General features: G+C 40.8%; 2 protein-coding genes across 2 annotated transcripts in view; both read left to right on the top strand.

Annotated features, from left to right (window-relative positions):
* Positions 1 to 1,529: 1,529 nt before the first annotated feature.
* Positions 1,530 to 11,275, top strand: LOC107704859 (glutathione S-transferase kappa 1-like). Its single transcript, XM_016507877.1, has 6 exons — positions 1,530 to 1,642; positions 7,080 to 7,196; positions 7,393 to 7,535; positions 7,759 to 7,875; positions 7,974 to 8,067; positions 11,164 to 11,275. Exons 2-6 carry the CDS (start codon positions 7,121 to 7,123, stop codon positions 11,211 to 11,213), a joined length of 480 nt encoding a protein of 159 aa, XP_016363363.1. The 5' UTR covers positions 1,530 to 1,642; positions 7,080 to 7,120; the 3' UTR covers positions 11,214 to 11,275.
* A 343-nt stretch (positions 11,276 to 11,618) lies between these two features.
* LOC107704924 (glutathione S-transferase kappa 1-like) overlaps positions 11,619 to 23,058 on the top strand; it is a 16,150-nt gene continuing 4,710 nt past the window's right edge. The window contains exons 1-7 of the mRNA XM_016507983.1: positions 11,619 to 12,823; positions 12,935 to 13,006; positions 13,104 to 13,185; positions 13,262 to 13,375; positions 13,719 to 13,864; positions 14,117 to 14,233; positions 16,747 to 17,521. Of these exons, the coding sequence (XP_016363469.1) occupies positions 12,935 to 13,006; positions 13,104 to 13,185; positions 13,262 to 13,375; positions 13,719 to 13,864; positions 14,117 to 14,233; positions 16,747 to 16,767 (552 nt within the window). The 5' untranslated portion in view covers positions 11,619 to 12,823 and the 3' untranslated portion in view covers positions 16,768 to 17,521. The remainder of the gene's footprint in view (positions 12,824 to 12,934; positions 13,007 to 13,103; positions 13,186 to 13,261; positions 13,376 to 13,718; positions 13,865 to 14,116; positions 14,234 to 16,746; positions 17,522 to 23,058) is intronic.

Below are 23,058 nucleotides of genomic sequence, written 5' to 3'. Positions count from 1 at the left end.
CTTTGGTTTTCCTTCCACTGTGTGTCATGCGTACGGGAAGGCTGAGCTCTTCTTTGGTTCTGACAGATTTGAGCTCATGGCTCATTGCATCGGTAACCATGGATTTGTACTATAGTCTAATTGCTATATTTATCGTACCCAGGTTTCTTGGTGGTTTATTGCACTTGATCATGTTTTGAACCATAAATTCCTAACTAACCTTGGGATATTAAAATATAAAAATATATTAAAATGTACTATTCATTGTCCAATCGTTGTCTTTCTTTTGTGTTACAGGGGAGAAGTGGGTGGGGCCTCACCCTGACAAACCCACATCCAAAATGTGATCATTGCTCTCCTATACTTCTAAATAAAATTGTATAAATGCTATATATTCACATTGCTCTTACAATATAAACTTCCTGAATTCAAAAGAGAGGAAAAAAGCTGTGGAGACAGATATAAGAAATATGTCTATATACTCTACTGTTCAAAAGTTTCTTCTGCTCACCAAGGCTGCATTAATTTAATAAAACATACTGTAAAAACTGTAATTATTATTGCAGTTTAAAATAAAGTTTTTCTCTTTCAATATATTTTTAAACGCAATTTATTGCTGTAATGGCAAAACTGAATTTTCAGCAGCCATTATTCCAGTCTTCAGTGTTACACTAAAGATTAATATAGTGTGACCACTGGATAGTAGCCTATAAGATATGTTCCATTGTCACTTAACACTCCAGTCTAGTAGGTGGCAGAAATACACCATAAACTGATCTGACAATCGCCATTCAATGGAATAAGAAGAAATATATCCTGAAATAGGAGTAGAGTACAACACCAAGGGTAAGTTGCACACATGCATGTAAATTACATTATTCCAGTTTTTCAACTGAGAATACTGTAACCATGATGTAACCAAACGCAGCTGGTAAAGTCACAGCACGTCAGCCAGGATTCTCACTCTTTTATGAACACCAGATTCAAAGACCTTCAAGGACATTTTCCATTACCTTCCGTTTCATATCAAACACCTATAGAAATCACATTCCAATATATATGTAATTGCAGTATGGTATATACATTTTTTTCATATGTTTATACATTTAAGAACAGGTAAGAACTTTTAATCAAAACTGAAAGTTTTGTGGCTTTTTCATGCATGAAGGTTATCCTTACGGTTATCTAGAATGTAGTGCGATTCAAAACTAAGACAAAAATTCACATTTAGAAGATATATCGTGTCTCTCTCTACAATAAAGATCAATAATGTTGATGATTTTAATCATTTTAGATGATCCTTCTCATCATGTTTCCTCCCCAGTCAAATGCACTCTAGAATCTGAACCATCCCACCCCCTACATTATAAGAAAAATGAAATGAAGTTATTCTCATGCTGGCCTATTCATGTTGGTAAATGTTATAAATAATATAATATAATGCTTCTTCATTACAAATGTTTAGTTCTGGAAAAGTGGTCGAGTTGTTCTATGATGATGTTGACAAAACAGTCTGCTTAAGATATTCTCATATATGTTGATTTTGTGTTTTAAGGTGCTGTGTTGATTTTGTGTTTTAAGGTGCTGTGTCGCTATAAAAATGCTAGGAACATCGACCTCAAATTCAAACCGGCATTTTTAACAGGAGTCATTTACGGCTCAGGTATACATGATCACAACTAAAATAAATGTCACATTAATAATCATAGCTTTTTAAATATTCCAGACAGTAAATGTATGTATTATCTTATATAATTAAATATATGTGAAAATCTACTGGGAGCAATACTCTTGTTACAGCAGAAATATAATTTGTAAAATACACTACTTTTTTTTTACCCTTGCTGCAGCTAACCTTACTTCCACAGGCTACAAACAGCAATATAAACAACAGCTGTGCATGCTCTCTTCACACAGTTCTTGTATAATAATAATGTAATAATATAAGTATACAAGCACACCGCTCCGCTGAGAACATAGACATAATTTAGAGGCTTTAGAAATATGTGTATCAAATACGATATGTAGGCTTTACCAGAGGTGTAAAGAGTACCTAAAAACCATACTTGAGTAAAAGTACAGATACCTTACAGTGAAAATTACTCCCACTACACGTTACAAGTCACCAATTCCAAAACAACTTGAGTAAAAGTCTTAGAGTATCTGATTTTAACAGTACTTAAGTATTTTACTTATATTAAATATAGGCTCAAAGATGCACTTGTCAAAGAGATTTGCCAGTGATAAACTAATGTTGTGGAGAAGCTGCGGAAAACTGTAAGGATTAAAGAAACTCAGATACTTTGATCTTCTGAGACAGACTGGTCATAACCGCTGGATATTGTCTCAACTTTAATTAAGTTGTACGTAGTTATATTAACTATCGGGGGCTAGACAAAGGGTTCTAGCAGAACTGCTGATTATTGTTTTGAGCTTTAACTACTGGTCATAACCGCTGGTTATTGTCTCAAATTTAATTAAGTTGTACGTAGTTATATTAACTATCGGGGGCTAGACAAAGGGTTCTAGCAGAACCGCTGATTGTTGTTTTGAGCTTTAACCAAGTTGTACATAGGTAACTGTAGGGGGCTAAACAGATAGTATTAGTCATAAACCTCTGGCTAAGGATCAGACTGGCGAGTTTGTGATCGTGGGGCCCATGTAGAGCAGCCGCCGTGAGGCACCCTGAGCGACATAGATTCCTAATGAACGAGTAAATATAAAGTAAAGAGTTAACTAGAATAACCAAATGTCAGAATAATAGCAATAATTAAAGACAGACAAACAACCAATTTGCCTTTCAACCTAAATTCGAGGTCATACTAAAATGGAGTCAGATTAGATACTAAAATGGAGTCAGATTTGAGTTAAACCTAAATTGAATAACTTTGCGCGCTGAAAAGACCGAACACGCAAGAAACCTTAATCCACCACTAGATACCTTCATTGGGCCAAGTGCGTGGACCTTACAACAGGCAGAGGCAAGGATCTATGTGCTGGTATTTAATGAAAAAACTAGAACAAACAATAAGCCAAAAACCAATGTGACCAAAGAACAGAATGACTGGCAAACAGACAACCATTACATTCAACAACTCACAAGGAACTAAAGAAAAACTAGGGCTATTTATACACAACAACAACAATATAACAAGCTTAACAAGATAAGACACACCTGAGGAGACTAATCAAGGGGAACCAATGAACAAATGGACTACAAACTGACTACAAACACCACGGGAGACAGGAAGTGACATAAAAGTCCAGGGCAAGGCACAGAGAGCATGAAACAAAAACTAGAAAGAGTTGATTTGTGAGGAGAGCAAAACCAAAACCAAAATAAAACTGAACACCTCAAAATTACAAAACAAACAAAAACAATATCTTTCAAAAAAGGTATCTTCAGTATAATGGATAAATAAAATAAAGTAAAATTAAAAAGCCGAAGCCTTCTTGCAGGTTAAGTAAAATGAAAAAGCCTAAGCCTTCTTGCACTGGCTGTGCTGGTTTGGGCCTCATTGCCGGCTGCAGTCATGTCCTCGTCTCATATATAAAACACCTGCGATTCACAAATACTTGTTAAGGAACTCGCATTCACAGATACTCTCCAAAATGACGCTAGGGTGACGAGGAGGATACGAATTGTTGAATAAAGTCGTTATTTTTTCTTTTGTGCACACAAAAAGTATTCTTGTAGCTTCGTAAAATTACGGTTGAACTCCTGATGTCACGGATTATTTTACAGATCTCCTTGCTACGTTTCTGGGCTTGGGAACATTTCAGTTGTATTGCTGTCTATGCAGGGTCAGACAGCTCTCAGATTCCATCAAAAATATCTTAATTTGTGTTCCAAAGATGAACGAAGGTCTTACAGTTTTGAAACGACATGAGGGTGAGTAATTAATGACAGAATTTTCATTTTTGGGTGAACTAACCCTTTAAGTTGGCTTGAGAAAGCCAACTTACTGATCTACTATTTAAACTTATTATTCTTCTTCTTCTGAGACAAAATTTAAACACTATCTCCTCCTAGAGCTTTCAAGCTACAACCACCAAACACGGGTCAGACCTTCAGACTGGTCTGACTCGGTATGCTATATCTTTTCTAACTGATCCAATTTATGGTTTTCGTAAAACAGACTATCAAAACCACCTAAAATCTCATAGACTTTCATTGAGGGTGTGAAAACTTTTATACAATGAGACTTATGGTGTATTTAAGCTGTCTACTGCCATAGCAAAGCTTAAAAACTCCCTACTGAAAAAACAGCTAAAACCAGCCTAAGCTGATTGGCTGCTTTGGCTGGTCTCCCAGGCTGGTTTTAAAGTGGTTTTGGCAACTTTTTAGCTGGTCAGGCTGGTCTTAGCTGCTCAAGCTGTGAGACCTGCTAAAAGACCAACCAAGTTTAACCCAGATATTTTCAACTTAAACCAGCTAAGACTAGGCAACCAGCCTAAGCTGGTTTTAGCTGGTTTTTAGCTGGGTTTTACTGAATCAACTGGGTTTAGCTGGTTTTAACTGTATTTGCATAGAAACATGCAAACAAAATGCCAGTAACATGTTAATCATGGTAGAAACATTCTAGAAACATGCTAGTAACTTGCTAATCATGCTAGAAACATGCTAGCAACATGCTAGTAAAATGATAATCATGCTAGCAACATGCTAGTAGCTTGCTAATCACACTAGAAAAATGTCAGCAACATGCTAGTAACATGATAATCATGCTACCAACATGCTATTAACATGTTAATCATGTTAGAAACATGCTAACAACATGCTAGTGACTTGCTAATCATGCTAGCAACATGCTATTAACATGCTAATCATGCTAACAACATGCTAGTGACTTGCTAATCATGCTAGCAACATGCTATTAACATGCTAATCATGCTAGAAAGATGCTAGCAGCATGCTAGTAACTTGCTAATCATTCATCGAATCATGCTAGCAACACGCTGTTAACATGCTAATAACTTGCTAATCATGCTAGAATCATGCTAGCAACATGCTATTAACATGCTAATCATGCTAACAACATGCTAGTAACATGTTAACCATGATAGCAACATGTTAGTAACTTGCTAATCCATTCTAGTAACATGCTAGTAACATGCTGATCATGATAGAATCATGCAAGTAACTTGCTAACCATGCTAGTAAAATGCTAATCATGCTAGAAACATGCAAGCAATATGCTAGAAAGATGTTAGTCATGCTAGAATCATGCTAGCAACTTGTTAACCATGTTAGTAACTTGCTAATAATGCTAACAACATGCTAGTAACATGCTAATCATGCTATAAACATGCAAGCAATATGCTAGAAACATGTTAGTCATGCTAGAATCATGCTAGCAAATTGCTAACCATGCTAGTAACTTGCTAATAATGCTAACAACATGCTAGTAACATGCTAATCATGCTAGTAACACGCTAATCATGCTAGAAACATGCTAGCAAAATCCTAGTAACATGCTAATCATGCTAGAAACATGCTAACAACATGCTAGTAACATGCTAATCATGCTAGTAACACGCTAATCATGCTAGAAACATGCTAGCAAAATCCTAGTAACATGCTAATCATGCTAGAAACATGCTAACAACATGCTAGTAACATGTTAATCATGCTAGAATCATGCTAGTAACTTGTTAACCATGCTAGTAACATGCTAGTAAGTTGCTAATCATGTTAACAACATGCTAGTAACATGCTAATCATGCTAGAATCATGGTAGTAACATGCTAGTAACACGCTAGTAACACGCTAATAATGTTAGAAACATGCTAGCAACATGCTAGTGACTTGCTAATCATGCTACAAACATGCTAGCAACATGCTAGTAACTTGTTAATAATGATAAATCATGCTAGTAACTTGCTAATCATGCTACCAACATGCAAATAATTATAGAATCATGCTAACAAAATGATAGTAACAATGCTAACAAAATGATAGTAACAATGCTAACCATGATAGCAACATGCAAGTAGCTTGCTAATCATGCTAGCAAACATGCTAGTAACATGTTAATCATCCTACCAACATGCTATTAACATGTTAATAATGCTAGAAACATGCTAGCTGCATGCTAGTGACTTGCTAATCATGCTAGCAACATGCTATTAACATGCCAATCATGTTAGCAACATGCTAGTGACTTGCTAATCATGTTAACAACATGCTATTAACATGCTAATCATGCTAGAATCATGCTAGCAACATGCTGTTAACATGCTAATCATGCTAGTAACTTGCTAATCATGCTACAATCATGCTAGCAACATGCTAATCATGCTAGAATCATGCTAACACCAATGCTAGTAACATGATTACTAACATGATAGCAACAAGCTAGTAACTTGCTAACCATTCTAGTAACATGCTAGTAACACGCTAATCATGCTAGAATCATGCTAGTAACATGCTAATCATGCTAGAAACATGCAAGCAACATGCTAGAAACATGCTAGTCATGCTAGAATCATGTTAGCAAATTGCTAACCATGCTAGTAACTTGCTTATAATGTTAACAACATGATAGTAACATGCTAATCTTGCTAGTAACATGCTAGTAACATACTAATCATGCTAGAAACATGCTAGCAAAATGTTAGTAACATGCAAATCATGCTAGAATCATGCTAGTAACTTGTTAACCATGCTAGTAACATGCTAGTAAGTTGTTTAATCATGTTAACAACATGTTAGTAACATGCTAATCATGCTAGTAACTTGCTAGCCATGCTAGTAACACATTAGTAACACGCTAATAATGCTAAAAACATGCTAACAAAATGTTAGTAACATGTTAATCATGCTAACAACATGCTACTGACATGCTAATCATGCTAGAATCATGCTAGCAACATGCTAGTAACATGCTAATCATGTTAAATCATGCTTGCAACATGCTAATTCATGTAAAATCTCGCTAGCGATGTGTTAATTCACGTTAAAATCATGCTAGCAACATGCTAATTCATGCTAGAAACATGTATGTTCCCACTCTGTCCCAAACTTCAGTTTCAACAATTAAAATTTAAAATTTTATAGGTGAAGACAGAAAACCTTACCAAGTTTGTTCTTTTTCTAGGTAACCAGCCTGCTGTAGTGAACCCTAGTAAGCTTATTTACATGGTCTCAGATCTGAAGCTGGCATCTGAGTATTTTGGAGTCCCAATGTTTCGACCTTCAAAGCTTTCTGAGAAAGGTATTCAAGCCTGATTCTCTACAATGGTACTCATGACCAGACTGAAATTTTTATAACATTTTTCCCTAAAGTGCATGTACTTAAGTAAGTGCAATTAGATTGTTGTTACAGTCTGAAGAAAGAATATTCTTGTGCTTCTAAGTGAATCACATCTCTTTTATTCTCTTTTTTCTCCTGTTATCTGTTGCCTTCTTAGACTCTTTGAATGCGATGCGTTTTGTGACAGCTGTAGCAGAGAAGGGAATAGAGGGAGACACACTGGAAAGGGTGTCTAGAGAGCTCTGGACGAGAAAGTGGCGCACTCATCAGGACATTACCCAGCCTGCCTCACTTACTGATGTATCATATAACTGAGATTAAGAAACTAAATCAAGATGAATTAAACAATTTCTCTAGTACTTATTTTAATCCTTAACGTTTTATTCCATACATTTGAGGAAATGTCATATTTTAGCACAGAGATGGAGAATGACACATCTATCTATGCTAAACCTGTAGTGAAGACAATAAAGTAAACTGTCAGATGATGATTAATAGTATTCTCCAATGTCTTTCTGCACAGGCAGGATTAAAGGCAGGTCTCTCAGCCAATGAGGTGGAGGAAATTCTGACTCTCTCCACATCTCAGCCAATCAAAGACAAGCTGAAGAGTGTCACAGAAGAGACACTAGAGTATAAAGTCAGTGCATCTCTGTACCCTTTGTCTTTCCCACCAAAATGTCTTTGTGGTAAAAATATCATAAATTTCCCTTACACAGTTTTTACCCATTTTTGCAGTGCTTTGGTTTTCCGTTTATCGTGTGTCATGTGAACGGGAAGGCCAAAGTGTTCTTTGGTTCTGACAGATTTGAGCTCATGGCGTATTTCATCGGTAACTACTATTGACTAGGGATTTAGACTCATTAATTGATTAACCAACAATTTGTTTGACTAACGTCATTGGTTAATTTACATATTTTATGTGATCTTATTTATTTGTGTATTTATTTATGTATTTACTTATTGTCAAAATGATGGAAAGCATTCTTATTATTCCTCAGTGTTTTTTCACAGCAAAGATTTGTTAGAAAATTATTTGGTCATGTCTGTTTGATCACACGTTTTATAATGGGTTTTTAATGGCTTGTCAGCATTTTAACCAGTTAAAATGTGCTTATTGTTTGCCAGTGCTAACAATTTGCCAAAATGTGCATCCGTACTATAGATATTTCACCTCTCTCTCTCTCTCTCTCTCTCTCTCTATATATATATGATCCTGGACCACACAAAACCAGTCATAAGTAGCACAGGTATATTTGTAGCAATAGCCAACAATACATTGTATGGGTCAAACTTATCTATTTTTCTTTTATGCCAAAAAATTATTAGGATATTAAGTAAAGATCATGTTCCATGAAGATATTTTGTAAATTTCCTACCATAAATATATAAAAACTTGATTTTTGATTAGTAATATGCATTGCTAAGAACTTCATTTGGAAAACTTTATTGGCGATTTCTCAATATTTAGATTTTTTGCACCTTCAGATTCCAGATTTTCAAATAGTTGTATCTGGGCCGAATATTGTCCTATCCCAGGGGTCGGAAACCTTTTTTTATTTTTGGTTAATGCATTTTTCCGAAAGAGCCAAAGCAAAAAAAATACAAAATAATAATAATATATATATATATATATATATATATGTGTGTGTGTGTGTGTGTGTGTGTTTTCAATCACGTTTTAATAATAGTAACTTTATTAGGACCGTGGAAACTAAAATACACAAATATGCAACAAATCTTCAAAAATGATGCAGGGATTGTGCAGGTTGGTTTACAACCTGAGAGGGATGAATTCTCTTCAGAGTTCTCGCTCTCTTTCTCTGTGCGCAAGCGTGTGTGTAAGAGACTGAGTGAGTGAAAAATAATGCACGGTGCCGACCGTATTTATGTGAATACACACCAGTGCAGGCATTTTGACACTCCCGTTTTTACCGTTTTAGGCGCGCCACCGAAGACACATCTACTATGCTTGTCCGCATAGCCCAAGAATAGACTAGTCATCAAATAGACAGCTAATGAAAGCCTACATATATACATCTAATAGACAACAAAATGGCAATCCATCCAAACAAATTAAATATACAACTTTTAATAAGAAAAATAACATTTGTAACAACTTGGACAACTTAAGACAATACAAAATGATAAAAATACAAAAGAATTAATGACTAAATAAAATGTTATAAATACAATACACTTAAATATAAATATTATTGTATTAAAGGCTCCTGTAAGACGGACCTTTATTATGAAACTAGAGTCGTAATAGTACTTCGGTAGAGGGCAGTGTAGGTCCTCCAGCTTACCTACAGCAGTATGAAGTACAGTATACCCGAGGCAGACCTGTCGCTGAGTATGATGTCCCACACCCCTGGGAGGCACCTGTCCACCGGACTCCCCCCCCATCCTTCCAGCCTTACGCCACTCCTGCTGGTTACCTGGTCTGTTCTGATGGCTCTCGAATCATGTGCTCAAATTATCAGCCTCCACAGCATGCTGAATTCCATCAGCCATCCTTCTCCTCGCCTCAAGCGGCTGGTTTCATTTCCTCTGCACACGACAGTGAACTACAGCACCTGCGTCATGAGCATGCACAATTAATGCAGACTCATCAGGCTTTTCAGGCAGACCTGAGGGAGCTGAGAGAAGTCCGTGCGGAAGTCAGAGAATTAGTTCAAGTTGCTCAGCCCCTTCGAGCTGACCTTCAAACCAGTCAAACGAGTGAAACCAGAGGTCAGAATCTCTCACCTGCACAACCACCAGCGTTGCAGTTATCCACTCCTCCTGTGAGGCAGTATGAATCCACACCTTTAGAGGAGGATGGAAATTTAGCTGATCTTCCCCTACCGCCATGGCCTGAGCCTGACGTTGACACATCTGAGCTATTTGCACTTATTATTTGTATTCTTAAGCTTTACTATCAATCTGGAAGTTTCAAAATAAATCTTATTGTAACGTTACTTGTACAATGACAAAGACATTCTATTCAATTAGCTCATGCTCTCTCTGTACCTAACAAGCCATTGTTCAGTAATAAATTCAATATGATAATTAAAATAAATGATGGACTTTTGTCAAAGATGAGAGCTTTAGTGAGGAAATGTTGTTTTGGAGAGGTTTTTTGTTTTTTACCATTGCTCCCGATCTTTTCCAGATGTTACCCATAGCCGGACTATATCGGGTCTATACTTAACCGAGACGTTGAAATGACGGCTATTGCTTGCTGGGTACTGTCTCATTCATCCACGTTCCTTTATCAATAACGCTAACAGTCCCACCCAAAGAAAGCTGCGCGGAAAAAGCGAAAGTAACGAAATGTTACTTGCGAAATGTTTCAAAGTATATGTTTCAGGCCTGTCACTTTTTTTTTTTTTTACATACTTTTACACTTTTTCTGCTGTTCAAAAAATCTTTCTTTTCGCTATTACCACAAAGCTACGAATCTGAGTGCAGGAGCTGTACGTTACCATAGAAACGTCAATGGTTTGCTCGTGACTCTCGCGAACAGCTCTGAACGCGCACTGAACACGCACTTTGGCCGGTACAGAAAATGTATTATTATTTTACATGTATATGTAGAGCTTATATAGGCTCTACAACAAAGGAATTGCTTATCTCTAGTAATGTCTAATTTGTGTAATAGATCATTTGTTAGTAAAGGGTGAGACTGAGATTCAGGTGATGTATAAATCTCAATTTCGAAAAATTGACCCTTATGACTGGTTTTGTGGTCCAGGGTCACATATGTATATATATAATTGTATTTTTTATACTTACCATATATATTATACCATATTATATGTATCATTTATTGTGCTGTGTGATGTTTTAAACCATAAATTCCTATCTAACCTTGGGGTGTTAAAATCTTAGGTGACACACTGTTCATTGTGCAATCATTTTCTTTTCTGGCTGTGTGTTCTAGGAGAGAAGTGGGTGGGGCCTCACCCTGACAAGCCTACAGCCCAGATGTGATCACTACTCCTCCATACTATGTCTATCTGAACAACTTCTAAATACAATTTTAAAGTACTGTAAATTCACGTTGTTTTTTATTCAACAGCAAACACACACACACACACACACACAATAAAAAAAAAGAGCTGAAAAATAAGCCAGGAATACAGAAATAGTAAAGTTGAGGTCTAAATAATACATATGTACAAACATAAAGCATATACCCTCCAAAAAATAAAGGTTCTTTATTGTCATGAAGAACCTTTAACATCAGTGGAATCCATTCCCTTGCACAAAAGGTTCTTTATAGTGGAAAAAGTTTATTTATATTATTTAAAAAATTTCACATTGTTTGTTTTGTTTTTTTTTAAAGAACTGATCACAGAAAAGGCTCTTTGTAGAATCCAAAATGGTTCATTTATTTCATCACTACAAAATCCCCCTTTTAGAAACGTTATTTTTAAGAGTGTAATAATTCTTTAAAATAAGGTCTTATAAAAATCAGATTGTAAACCCAAACAACCCCACTGACCCCCGTGTCCTCATGTAATGTGAAAGTTCTCATGCTTTTACATTTTCTGGGTGTGAAAAAAAAGATATTTTAAGTTAACATTTGACACGTACCAGAACCTGAAGGTGGACATTTTTATAATTATACTAAAAGGCCTTTTACTTACTATGGTATACTATATTAAGTAAGCTATCAGACAGAAGGCATGTAGAAGACTGTGTACAACAGGTTTTTCAGCAAAGTTTTGTCTTGTTAATAATTTAGAGGCTTTAGAAATATGTGTATCAAATACGATATGTAGGCTTTACAAGGTTAAAGTCTCAAAACAGTTCAGGTGAAGAAACCTCTTTTCAAAATAACTCGGTAGACAAAACTCCATAAAACCGTTTTAAAAGTTGAATGTGAAAATTACATCGGGCCTAGGACCATTCTACAGTGTGTGTTTTCACAGGCTTATTTTCATCCACATAAAATTCAATTAAATATAAAACAATTCAACCCCGATTAAGATCTATTGTATTAGATTAAGTTATTGAGTCCAAGAATAGTTTTGTTTTTGTTTATTGTGAAGTTTGTTCATAATATGTTATATTAATAATGGTTGTTAAGCTACCATAACTAATGAGTGGCCTTCTGCCATAAATAGTGGATCTTGATTTGTCTCTCATTCTAACTGCATTGAACTTTAACAAGGTTTCTCTTCGCTGAGGGTACAAGTACAACAATGAGACCGGGTCACCGAGGGTAAAACCAGTCACTTCTTTGAATTGGGAACATTAGTCAGAAAGGTATCGTATGTCTGAACTCCCAGACTGTACAGCATGTGCTAATGAGTTTTAAAGCACATGAAACATAGTGATCCCAGCTAAGCTGGTTTGCCAACCACCATTAAACACATAGACATGGTGGAAGACAAGTGGTTTCCAAAAAAGGAAAAAGAATTCCAAACAGGTTTGGAGAAAGTTTAAAAGGGAGGGTACAAGACAGACAGTTAAGGTTAGGGGTAGGGTTTGCCTATGTCTTTTCTTTGTAGATCCTATCCCTTAGAGATCTCCATCCTGCAGCTACACCCTTCTCCGTTTAAAGGAATCAGAACAAGAATAAGAACACAGCAAAGGTATTGTGCCCTCATGCCTGTAAATGCCATTATAATATATTGTAATATACTGTATATTGTAGTCCATACTTATGTGTTTGGATTTGTGAATATTGTGATTATTTATAACAGATGTCCAATTCCAGAAAAGTGGTCAAGTTGTACTGTGATGTCATCTCTACTTATTCCTGGCTGGCATTTGAGGTTGGTAATGTTTTTTTCATCCTTAGTATATTCATTGCCATGCCTTCGGTGCAAATGCAGTGTCAGTACTGTGCATGTGTTGATTTTGTGTTTTAAGGTGCTGTGTCGCTATAGAAATTTTTGGAACATCGACCTCAAATTCAAACCGGCATTTTTAGGAGGAGTCTTTCATGGTTCAGGTAAATGCCAAACAATTTGTTGTTTTTGTTGAGATATTCTTCACAATGTCACAAAACCTTTTTGCTTTATTTCTAGGTAACCAGAAACCTGGATTGGTCCAAAATAAGTTTTGTTACATGGTCACAGATTTGAAGCAGCTGTCTGAGTTCTTTGGAGTCCCTGTGAATCCACCTTTGCCTTGTAAAAAAGGTATTCAAACCACTATTTCTCTTTATGATGGCTTATGAATCTAAGCCATGCTTTAAGCTGATTTCACAAACTTAAATAGAAGAAGAATGCTGGACTTTTTTATTGTAAACTTACGGGAAAAGATTTTTCCCTGCCAGTTAAGTCCATTACAAGGGCATGTAAGCAGTGCTATTTGGCATTAAACTTGTCATGTTAGATTGTTTTTATAATCTAATAAAGCATAAACTGTCTTTCTGTTTATTTAAAAGTTTATTTAAAAATTAAAAAGTCTTTTGCATTTGTGTGTAAATATTCAGTGGTTATTTAGGTTTATCACATCTCTTTTTCTTTCTTTCCAACCAAGGCACTTTGAATGTGATGCGTTTTGTGACAGCTGTAGATGAGAAAGAAAAAGAGAGCGGCGTGCTGGTGGAAAGGGTGTCTAGAGAGCTCTGGAAGAATATCTGGTGCACTCATCAGGACATTACCCACCCTGCCACACTCACTGAGATATCCTGCATCCAAGATTAAGAAATTAAATCAAACTAAATAAGAAAAACAGTCACTAACTAAATGGAATACATTTACATGATAATCTTTAAATTATTACTCCATACCATATGCATGAAGAAATTTCATTTTAGTGTCAAGACAGAGACTGGCATATCTGTTTATAATAAACCAGTAGGAAAGACAATAAAACAAACTATTGTTTGATAAAATAGTGTGTTAACAATAGGCTTGCCTTTCTGTTTTGCACAGGCAGGATTAAAGGCAGGTCTCTCAGCCAACGAGGTGGAGGAACTTCTAATCCCTTCCAAATCTCAGCAAATCAAAGACAAGCTGAAAAATGTGACACAAGTAGCACTGGACTATCAAGTCAGTGCCTTTCACTTGCTATGGATCTGTGAGACCGAAGGATGACCGTCACTACGGTCTTAATAGAATGATAACCTTCGTTCCGCCTTCTCTCGAGACCTTATGTAAACAAAGTCATGCCCATGACCCTGGAGGCGGAGCTTTCCGCACTATAAAAAGCGGGATAAACGTCCGGCTCATTTTCTTACCTTGAACGCCTAGTGTTCTGAGCGACAAGGATAGGAATCATCCTTCGGTCTCGCAGATCCATAGTTATATTCATAACTTACAATCTGTTTCGACCTCACTCTGACCGTCACTACGGTCTTAATAGGATGACCTATACCAAAAGGGTCATGAGGAACAGAAGAATTAGAGTTTCCTAAATCTCGCTGGGCAACAGACATCAGAACTGCAGTGCTCACAGGTGCTGCACGGTTACATCAATTCTATAAATCTCAATAGTGTACATGATGTAGTAGACCATGAAGTTGCCACACAAATATCTCCCACAGAACTCCTTTTAGTGCAGTGGGGTTGTGGTTCATCGTGGGAGTGGGCTCGTATTCCTGTAGGAACCGAAAACCCCCTTTCAGCATAGGTATAAGAAATAACATCGACTACCCAATGTGACAAATGCTGTTTAGACAGCGGCAACCCCTCCCTGGCCTTACTGTAGTAGAAAAAAAGCTGAAGATTAGCTTTCCTCAAAGACTTAGTACAATTACATAGTACGCAATGCCCTCACTGAACACAGGTTAAGAACACAGGTTAAGTAACTGCTCCTGTTCTGCATGTGAGGAAATGGTTAACATTGAACCACCTCCAGTACCTAAATTGTAACTGGGGCTTAAATACTTTTGGCAAAAATGCAGGGTTAGGCTAAGTGACACTCCCGTGCCATCTGCCTTCCACCGCTAACAATCTCCACTAACAGAGAGAGCACAGAGCACTCCTACCTGCTTAGCAGAGCAGAGAGCCAAGTTAAAATCCATTTAGAGAGACATATTTCAATCTGTTTTCACAATAGGCCCATACTGGGACTTAGTGAGAGAGTTAAATACAAGAGGCAAGTCCGAACTTGGTGTCCGCAGAGTACGGTCTGGACACGGGTCAACTCCCTTTGGAAACTTACTTATTAAAGGAAGTCGGCCTAATAGCTGGTCATTGGCCCTTCATGAAATGCTGAAATAACCAAGGCATAACCCTTGTTTGTACTGGCTGCCTTGCCTTGATCCAGTTGAAACTGTAAAAAAGAAGGACAAGTGGCAGAGAACTGAGTCCACCTTAGTGTTCACACACCAGTTTGAATTTTTTTTCCCAGCTTAGAGAGTAATTGGCCCGAATAGATGGGACTCTAGTATTGCTCAGTGTCTCATGTGTCATCTGACTGTTGAGAGACAGACTCCTTAGTGCAGTGGGATCGTGGCTCATCGAGGGATTGGGCTCGTATTCCTGTAGGAACCGAAAACCCCCTTTCAGCACAGGTATAAGAAATAACATTGACTATCCAATGTGACAAACGCTGTTTAGACAGCGGCAACCCCTGCCTAGCCTTACTGTAGTAGACAAAAAGCTGAAGATTAGCTTTCCTCAAAGACTGAGTACAATTACATAGTACGCAATGCCCTCACTGAACACAGGTTAAGAACACAGGTTAAGTAACTGCTCCTGTTCTGCATGTGAGGAAATGGTTAACATTGAACCACCTCCAGTACCTAAATTGTAACTGGGGCTTAAATACTTTTGGCAAAAATGCAGGGTTAGGCTAAGTGACACTCCCGTGCCATCTGCCTTCCACCGCTAACAATCTCCACTAACAGAGAGAGCACAGAGCACTCCTACCTGCTTAGCAGAGCAGAGAGCCAAGTTAAAATCCATTTAGAGAGACATATTTCAATCTGTTTTCACAATAGGCCCATACTGGGACTTAGTGAGAGAGTTAAATACAAGAGGCAAGTCCAAACTTGGTGTCCGCAGAGTACGGTCTGGACACAGGTCAAACAGTTTGGAAACTTACTTATTAAAGGAAGTCGGCCTAATAGCTGGTCATTGGCCCTTCATGAAATGCTTAAATAACCAAGGCATAACCCTTGTTTGTACTGGCTGCCTTGCCTTGATCCAGTTGAAACTGTAAAAAAGAAGGACAAGTGGCAGAGAACTGAGTCCACCTTAGTGTTCACACACCAGTTTGAATTTTTTTTCCCAGCTTAGAGAGTAATTGGCCCGAATAGATGGGACTCTAGTATTGCTCAGTGTCTCATGTGTCATCTGACTGTTGAGAGACAGACTCCACAGAGACCATACCCACAAGTGCAGAGCAGTCAGGTTTGGATGCCAAATCTGTCCGTCTGTCTGTGACAGAAGATCCGTTCGAGCTGGCAGCTGCCATGGGCAGCCTTGTATCAGTCGAATCAGGTCTGGAACCATGGCCTTCATGCAGAACTGTGTCACCAACAGCTTTACTCCTTTGTCTTTATTGGATGGAGATGAAATAAATTAAACCAACACTGTGTGTCATGCGCTTTCAACAGGCCCAGAAGGATCACCACTGATGCTGCTGCTATCAGCCAAAACAACTTCTGTAATTTGTGCGCATTCACCTGCGCAGTCAGTTTTCCTGACTGGAAATGTCTTAATGCTTTTCCCAGACTGTTGGCCCTCTGAGGTGAGACGTGCATTAGTTGTCACAGAATCAAAATGGATCCAGAGAAAGTTCACTTGTTGTTGAGGCTGAAGACTGCTGTTCTTCCAGTTTACAGTGGAACCAAGGGATTGAATATGGGCCAGTACTTTCTCCGTGTCCATTACTCCTTGATTTAGAGTGGGGATGCAGATCAACCAATCGTCTAGATATGGAAGAATTTTGATACCCTGTAACTGAAGGGGGGCTAAGGCCTGAGACCATTCGAGTAATACTCTCGGTGAATCATTTTGAATGAGAGTACCTTTAAGTATTATTTGAGACTCATGAGGTTGGGAATGGGCCGGTAACCACCCATTTTTTCCCAAGTGTGAAGTAACCCCCTTTTGCTGTGCGCTGGGAGGCACCTCTGAAATGGCTCCTTTTTTTCAACACACTTTGAACTTCCTCCACCAATACTGGCTCCAAAAAGGGTATCCTTGACAATAGTCATTTGGACCCCTGAAAAGGGAGGTAAATCTGCAGTTGGTACCCATGAGTTACCATGGACAACCCTTCGGGGAAGTGAGGTGGGAATCTGACTGTTGATATGAAAGCTTTGTTCTTGGACACCAGCAGGGCCACCACATCATGTCAATATCAGGCAGGCCATTGCGGCCTTTGAGGTGTTTTAAACCTGTTTAAAGGCCGGGGAATTGCCGCAAGCCCTTTGAACAGTCTCCTTCAATGTATGAATGCTCAGGTCTGTCCAAAATGTCCTGAGAATCTGGATGAAAGACATGACCAGACATTACTGGTAAATTCATCAGTTTGCTCCTCATGGCAAAGAAGTCTGAGCCAGCCATATCTGCCTGTGACATAAGACAGCTGATGACATAACCTCACTTACATCACGTGTTTGTTGTGAATGTGCTACCAAAGCCGAATCAATTAACATTTTGGAATCTTGATCTTCCACACACACTGTTTTCTATAAGGCCGCCAGGAGAATAACCAAAGCATTACCCATATGAGCTGCATGTGCAGCAGCATAAACAGTGAGAAATCAGGCAGTCAGCCTTAGTACACTCCTTGCCAGGACAGCATGGATTAGCCAAGACAGGGGCCAGTCCCAAAGCTGTCCATGATGCTATTGCCTGCTCATCTGGTGGCATATCCTCAAATCCAGTGTCTACTGGTTAACGAGCATTTTTATAAATCCAGATACGTGCGTGGAAAACAGCGTACACACATTTCTATTTTGTGCATATGCAACGTTTATACATGAGGCCCCTGGTAATTCCTCACCTCTGCAGCATCTGAATGGGAGTCTCCCGATTCTGATTGATGCCCACTATCGAACAGTGAGTTGGGGGCAAAAATAGGCAGCACATCTTCATCTACGGCCTCTTCTCCCCGAGGCACAGGTGGCGGAATGCTTTCCTGGCCGGGGGAAGAAATGAATCAGAAAAAGGAATGATGAGCCTCAAATCTGTCCATTCTCTGAGATAAGCTCTGAAGAGTAGTCAGAATCTTAAGATGTACATTTGTACTTTCTGTTGGTGGAGCAGTGGTTGGTTTATCCACACACCTATGACTTGTTGGTTTGAAATTGTAGTCATACTGGTGGTCACGCAATGTTTGCGAGTGCACTGATGATCATGACCACCTAAAGAGCATTCCCTCTTTCTACCATGCTGCGAATCCGGTTCGCATGACAGAGTCGTTCCTCTCTAGACAGGACGGGGACCAGGAGCAGGACTGAGTCACCCTGCCTTAGAAAACAGGCGATCGGCTGTGGGAGAGGACAACGCATCTTGTTTGACTCGCATGTCTCTGGCGGGCCTGGCTGCTGCCAGGGAAAGCATGCTCCTTTTTCAAGTACATGCAGGGCCTCCCGGCCTTGGTTAAACCACTGCTGGCAGCAGTGGGATTCGAACCCACGCCCCCCAAGAGACTGGAGCCTAATCCAGCACCTTAGACCACTCTCACAATCTGTACTGCAAGGATTATCCATATCCCCTGTCAGGTGAGCAATCCCTAGACATGAGGGGCATCCCAGTGTCCATCACGGGGGTCCATTGCTGATTGACAAAACCGGCAGCACTGAGATGACATGGTCGCTATTGCAACTGCAGTATCAAAGCCAACAAAAAGATGACCTTCACCTGTACGCGAACGTACTCAGAAGGCTTATACCAACCCCCACTGATCGTGGCATTAGTAAGGGTTTATTAAATGCAACTAGAAAAATTGACCTTCACTAGTAAGCGAACATACTCTGAAGATCCAAAATAAAACCCACAAACTGCGAACAGTAGTCAAGGGTAATTTAGCCCACACAAAGAACTGACGTGCACCAGTACGCGAACGTACCAAGCAAGTCAAACAATCCCCAACCACTGCGAACAGTGATATAGGGTATAACAGGGTTTAATATTACCCAAAATTTTACAGTAGAAATATATTCATTTTTTCATTGATAATAATAATAATAATTTGTTACATTTATATAGAGCTTTCCTGGGTACTCAAAGCGCTTTACATGGAAGGGGGGAATCTCCTCATAGATAGATATCTGAAAGAGAACAGAATTACACCAACACTGTCAGTACCGGTACCTTCTCCGACTCCTTTCTGCCACTCACCTGTGCGCTGTCGTTGTCATTTGCACGTGGTGGTTGTTTTGGTCCTGTCATTTTCATCACTCACTCACGGTTCTGCGTGCTCTATTAGCCCGCACCTGGTACTCGTTCCCACTTCCTATATATTCCTGTCTTTGTCTTTTTTTCGGCGTGGGTATGTCTTATGTCCTTATGTGCCGTATGGGCGCGCTTTTGAGTTTTCACTCTCCTCTACACTCTCTGCACTGTTTCCAGGATCCTCAGGCGAGGAATTAGTATCGCGGCTGTGGACAGTGAGGCCGGATTGGGAGTACGACACTGGACGTTTCCAGTATTCCTCTCAGCCCTCTGTCTTGGTGAATGTGTGCGCAGGGAGCGCCACACCACTGCATTCCCCTGACTTTTGTGTTTCACGCCTTTGCTGGCTTGGTGTTCAGAATAAAGTCTCTTTTGGTTTGAACTGCATTTGAGTCCTCCGTTCCTTCTCTGACAGAACATACCCACCAGTTATGGACTCAGCTGAAGATACGGAAGTCCGCCGAGCGGTCGTTCAGCAAGGCATCCTCCTAGGACGTCAACAGGAGGAGATAACTGCATCTCATCAAGCCATGACTAACATGTCACAACAGATCGCCGCGATCTCCCAGCGCCTCGACCAGGTTCAGATCAGCCCGCAGGCGGGTCGCGCGGCTGCTGCGTCGGTTGAGGAAGGGGCACCCGCGTCACGCCGATCCGAGCCCCGCCTTAATCCTCTGGCTCCATACGTGGGTGAGCCCACTTCATGCCGTTCCTTCTTATCACAATGCTCCCTGACCTTCTCACTACAGCTTTCCTGTTTCCCCACTGAGAGTTCCAGGGTCGCCTTTGTGATAATGCATCTGGCTGGGGTGGCTAGAGAATGGGGAACGGCTATGTGGGACAATAGGAGCGAATGCTGCAGTTCCTACACTAGTTTCTCCCAGGAGCTACGGAAGGTCTTTGACCGGTCGGCTCTGGGTAACGAAGCGGCATGAGCACTCTCTCTGCTGCGTCAAGGAACCAGGCCAGTGTCGGATTATGCCATCGAGTTCCGCACACTCGCCTCATCTAGTGGCTGGAACGACAAGGCATTGTGGGACCATTTCCTCCACGGACTGGCAGAAGGCATCATGGATGAGATATACTCCCTGGAGCTGCCCACTACACTCGATGGGCTGGTCGAACTTGCCACTCGGGTTGATTTCCGCCTGGCACTTAGAGCTCAACACCTCCGTATGGAGACCGGGCACGAGAGTTCTGATCGCTCACCTGGCGCTAGGAGCGTCATACCACCACTACTCAGGTTCTCTGAGGAGGAACCGATGCAGATCGGCTGCACTCACCTCACTGCCCGGGAACGCCACCATCGGATTGCCAACGGGTTGTGTCTCTACTGTGGGGGGGCAGGGCATGTCATCACAGTCTGCCCTCACAGGAAGCAATCCCCCTCTGTAGGATGGTCGCGCAGGCTCTGCTGCCCTCTGGCGGCCACACTACTTTCCAGGCCATTCTTCAGTCGGGGGGGGGTTAACCACCCTGTTGTAGCTCTTATTGACTCTGGAGCAGAGGGGGACTTTATGGATATCGATTTGGCCAGGAGCTGGAGGGTTCCAGTTTTTCCCTTAGCCGAAGCTATCTCCACCAGTACACTTTGTGGAACCCCGCTCACCAGGATCACATCTGTCACTGGACTCGTTCACTTGACCACGTCTGGCAATCACATTGAGGAGATTCGATTTCTCCTTGTTCACTCTCCCTCCGCTCCAATAGTTCTGGGGCACACCTGGCTTACTAAACACAACCCTCTTATTGATTGGGCTCACCATAGGGTAGTAGAGTGGAGCCCATTTTGTCTGTCTCAATGTTTGGTGTCTGCTTCACCCCTTGTAATGTCTGACTCTGTGTTACAGGAGGAGCCGGTGAACCTGGCAGATGTTCCGGAGGCCTACCATGACTTGAGGGCGGTATTCAGTAGGTCCCGAGCTTCATCTCTTCCTCCGCATCGCCCGTACGACTGTGCGATAGACTTATTACCTGGCACTTCTCCGCCTAAGGGGCGTCTTTATTCGCTCTCCGGTCCTGAGAGGGAGGCCATGGAGAAATATATTAATGATTCCCTATTAGCCGGTATCATACGTCCTTCTTCCTCTTCAGCTGGGGCGGGGTATTTCTTCATGGAGAAGAAGGATGGTTCGCTCCTTCCCTGTATTGATTATCGGGGGCTGAATGACATCACAGTCAAGAATAGTCATTCCTTGCCTCTGATGTCTTCGGCCTTCGAACTCTTACAGGGGGCAACCATCTTTACGAAGTTAGACCTACGCAGCGCTTATCACCTAGTTCGGATTAGGAAGGGGGACGAATGGAAGACCACCTTTAACACCCCTACAGGTCACTTTGAATATCTGGTCATGCCTTTTGGACTTTCAAACTCCCCCGCGGTCTTCCAGGCGCTCATCAATGACGTGCTCAGAGACATGGTCAACCGGTTTGTGTTTGTATACCTCGACGACATCCTGATCTTCTCCCAGAACGAGCGTGATCATGTCCAGCACGTCAGGCGAGTGTTACAGCGGCTTCTAGAGAATCGTTTAATCGCCAAGATGGAGAAGTGCGAGTTCCATGCACGGTCAGTTCCGTTCCTGGGGTTTATTTTGTCCCCCGAGGGCATTCAAATGGACACTGTCAAAGTAGAAGCGGTTGCTAATTGGCCCACCCCGGAGAATCGTAAAGCGGTGATTATCGGGGGCTGAATGACATCACGGTCAAGAATAGTCATCCCTTGCCGCTGATGTCTTCGGCCTTTGAACTCTTACAGGGGGCAACCATCTTTACGAAGTTAGACCTACGCAGCGCTTATCACCTAGTTCGGATTAGGAAGGGGGACGAATGGAAGACCGCCTTTAACACCCCTACAGATCACTTTGAATATCTGGTCATGCCTTTTGGACTTTCTAACTCCCCCGCGGTCTTCCAGGCGCTCATCAATGACGTGCTCAGAGACATGGTCAACCGGTTTGTGTTTGTATACCTCGACGACATCCTGATCTTCTCCCAGAACGAGCGTGATCATGTCCAGCACGTCAGGCGAGTGTTACAGCGGCTTCTAGAGAATCGTTTATTCGCCAAGATGGAGAAGTGCGAGTTCCACGCACGGTCAGTTCCGTTCCTGGGGTTTATTTTGTCGCCCGAGGGCATTCGAATGGACCCTGTCAAGGTAGAAGCGGTTGCTAATTGGCCCAGCCTGGAGAATCGTAAAGCAGTTCAGCGATTTCTGGGGTTTGCCAATTTCTACAGGCGGTTCATTCGAGGGTTTAGCCAAATCGCTCTACCCCTGACTAATCTCACCTCCACGCTAAGGCGTTTCTATTGGTCAGAACCGGCTCAGGAGGCCTTTGAGAAATTAAAAGGCCGCTTTGTTTCAGCCCCTATCCTTAGGAATCCAGACCCGTCTCGCCAATTCGTAGTGGAGGTGGGTGCATTAGAGGTGGGAGTGGGGGCTATTTTGTCCCAGAGATCACCCGCTGATGACAAAATACACCCTTGTACCTTTTTCTCTCATCATCTTACTCCCTCGGAAC

The sequence above is a fragment of the Sinocyclocheilus anshuiensis genome, unplaced genomic scaffold (genome assembly GCF_001515605.1).
Source record: "Sinocyclocheilus anshuiensis isolate Anshui unplaced genomic scaffold, SAMN03320099.WGS_v1.1 scaffold702, whole genome shotgun sequence".
NCBI lineage: Eukaryota > Metazoa > Chordata > Actinopteri > Cypriniformes > Cyprinidae > Sinocyclocheilus > Sinocyclocheilus anshuiensis.
The sequence above is the reverse complement of the archived record's forward strand: the minus strand, read 5'-3'. Positions and strand labels throughout refer to the sequence as shown.

What these genes read in the sequence shown, in the direction of transcription:
- LOC107704859 (XM_016507877.1), top strand. Translation starts at nt 7,121, where the DNA reads ATGGTCTCAGATCTGAAGCTGGCATCTGAGTATTTTGGAGTCCCAATG. An exon ending in TTCAAAGCTTTCTGAGAAAG is followed by an intron (nt 7,197 to 7,392) that starts GTATTCAAGCCT and finishes TTGCCTTCTTAG; the next exon opens with ACTCTTTGAATGCGATGCGT. An exon ending in AGCCTGCCTCACTTACTGAT is followed by an intron (nt 7,536 to 7,758) that starts GTATCATATAAC and finishes CTTTCTGCACAG; the next exon opens with GCAGGATTAAAGGCAGGTCT.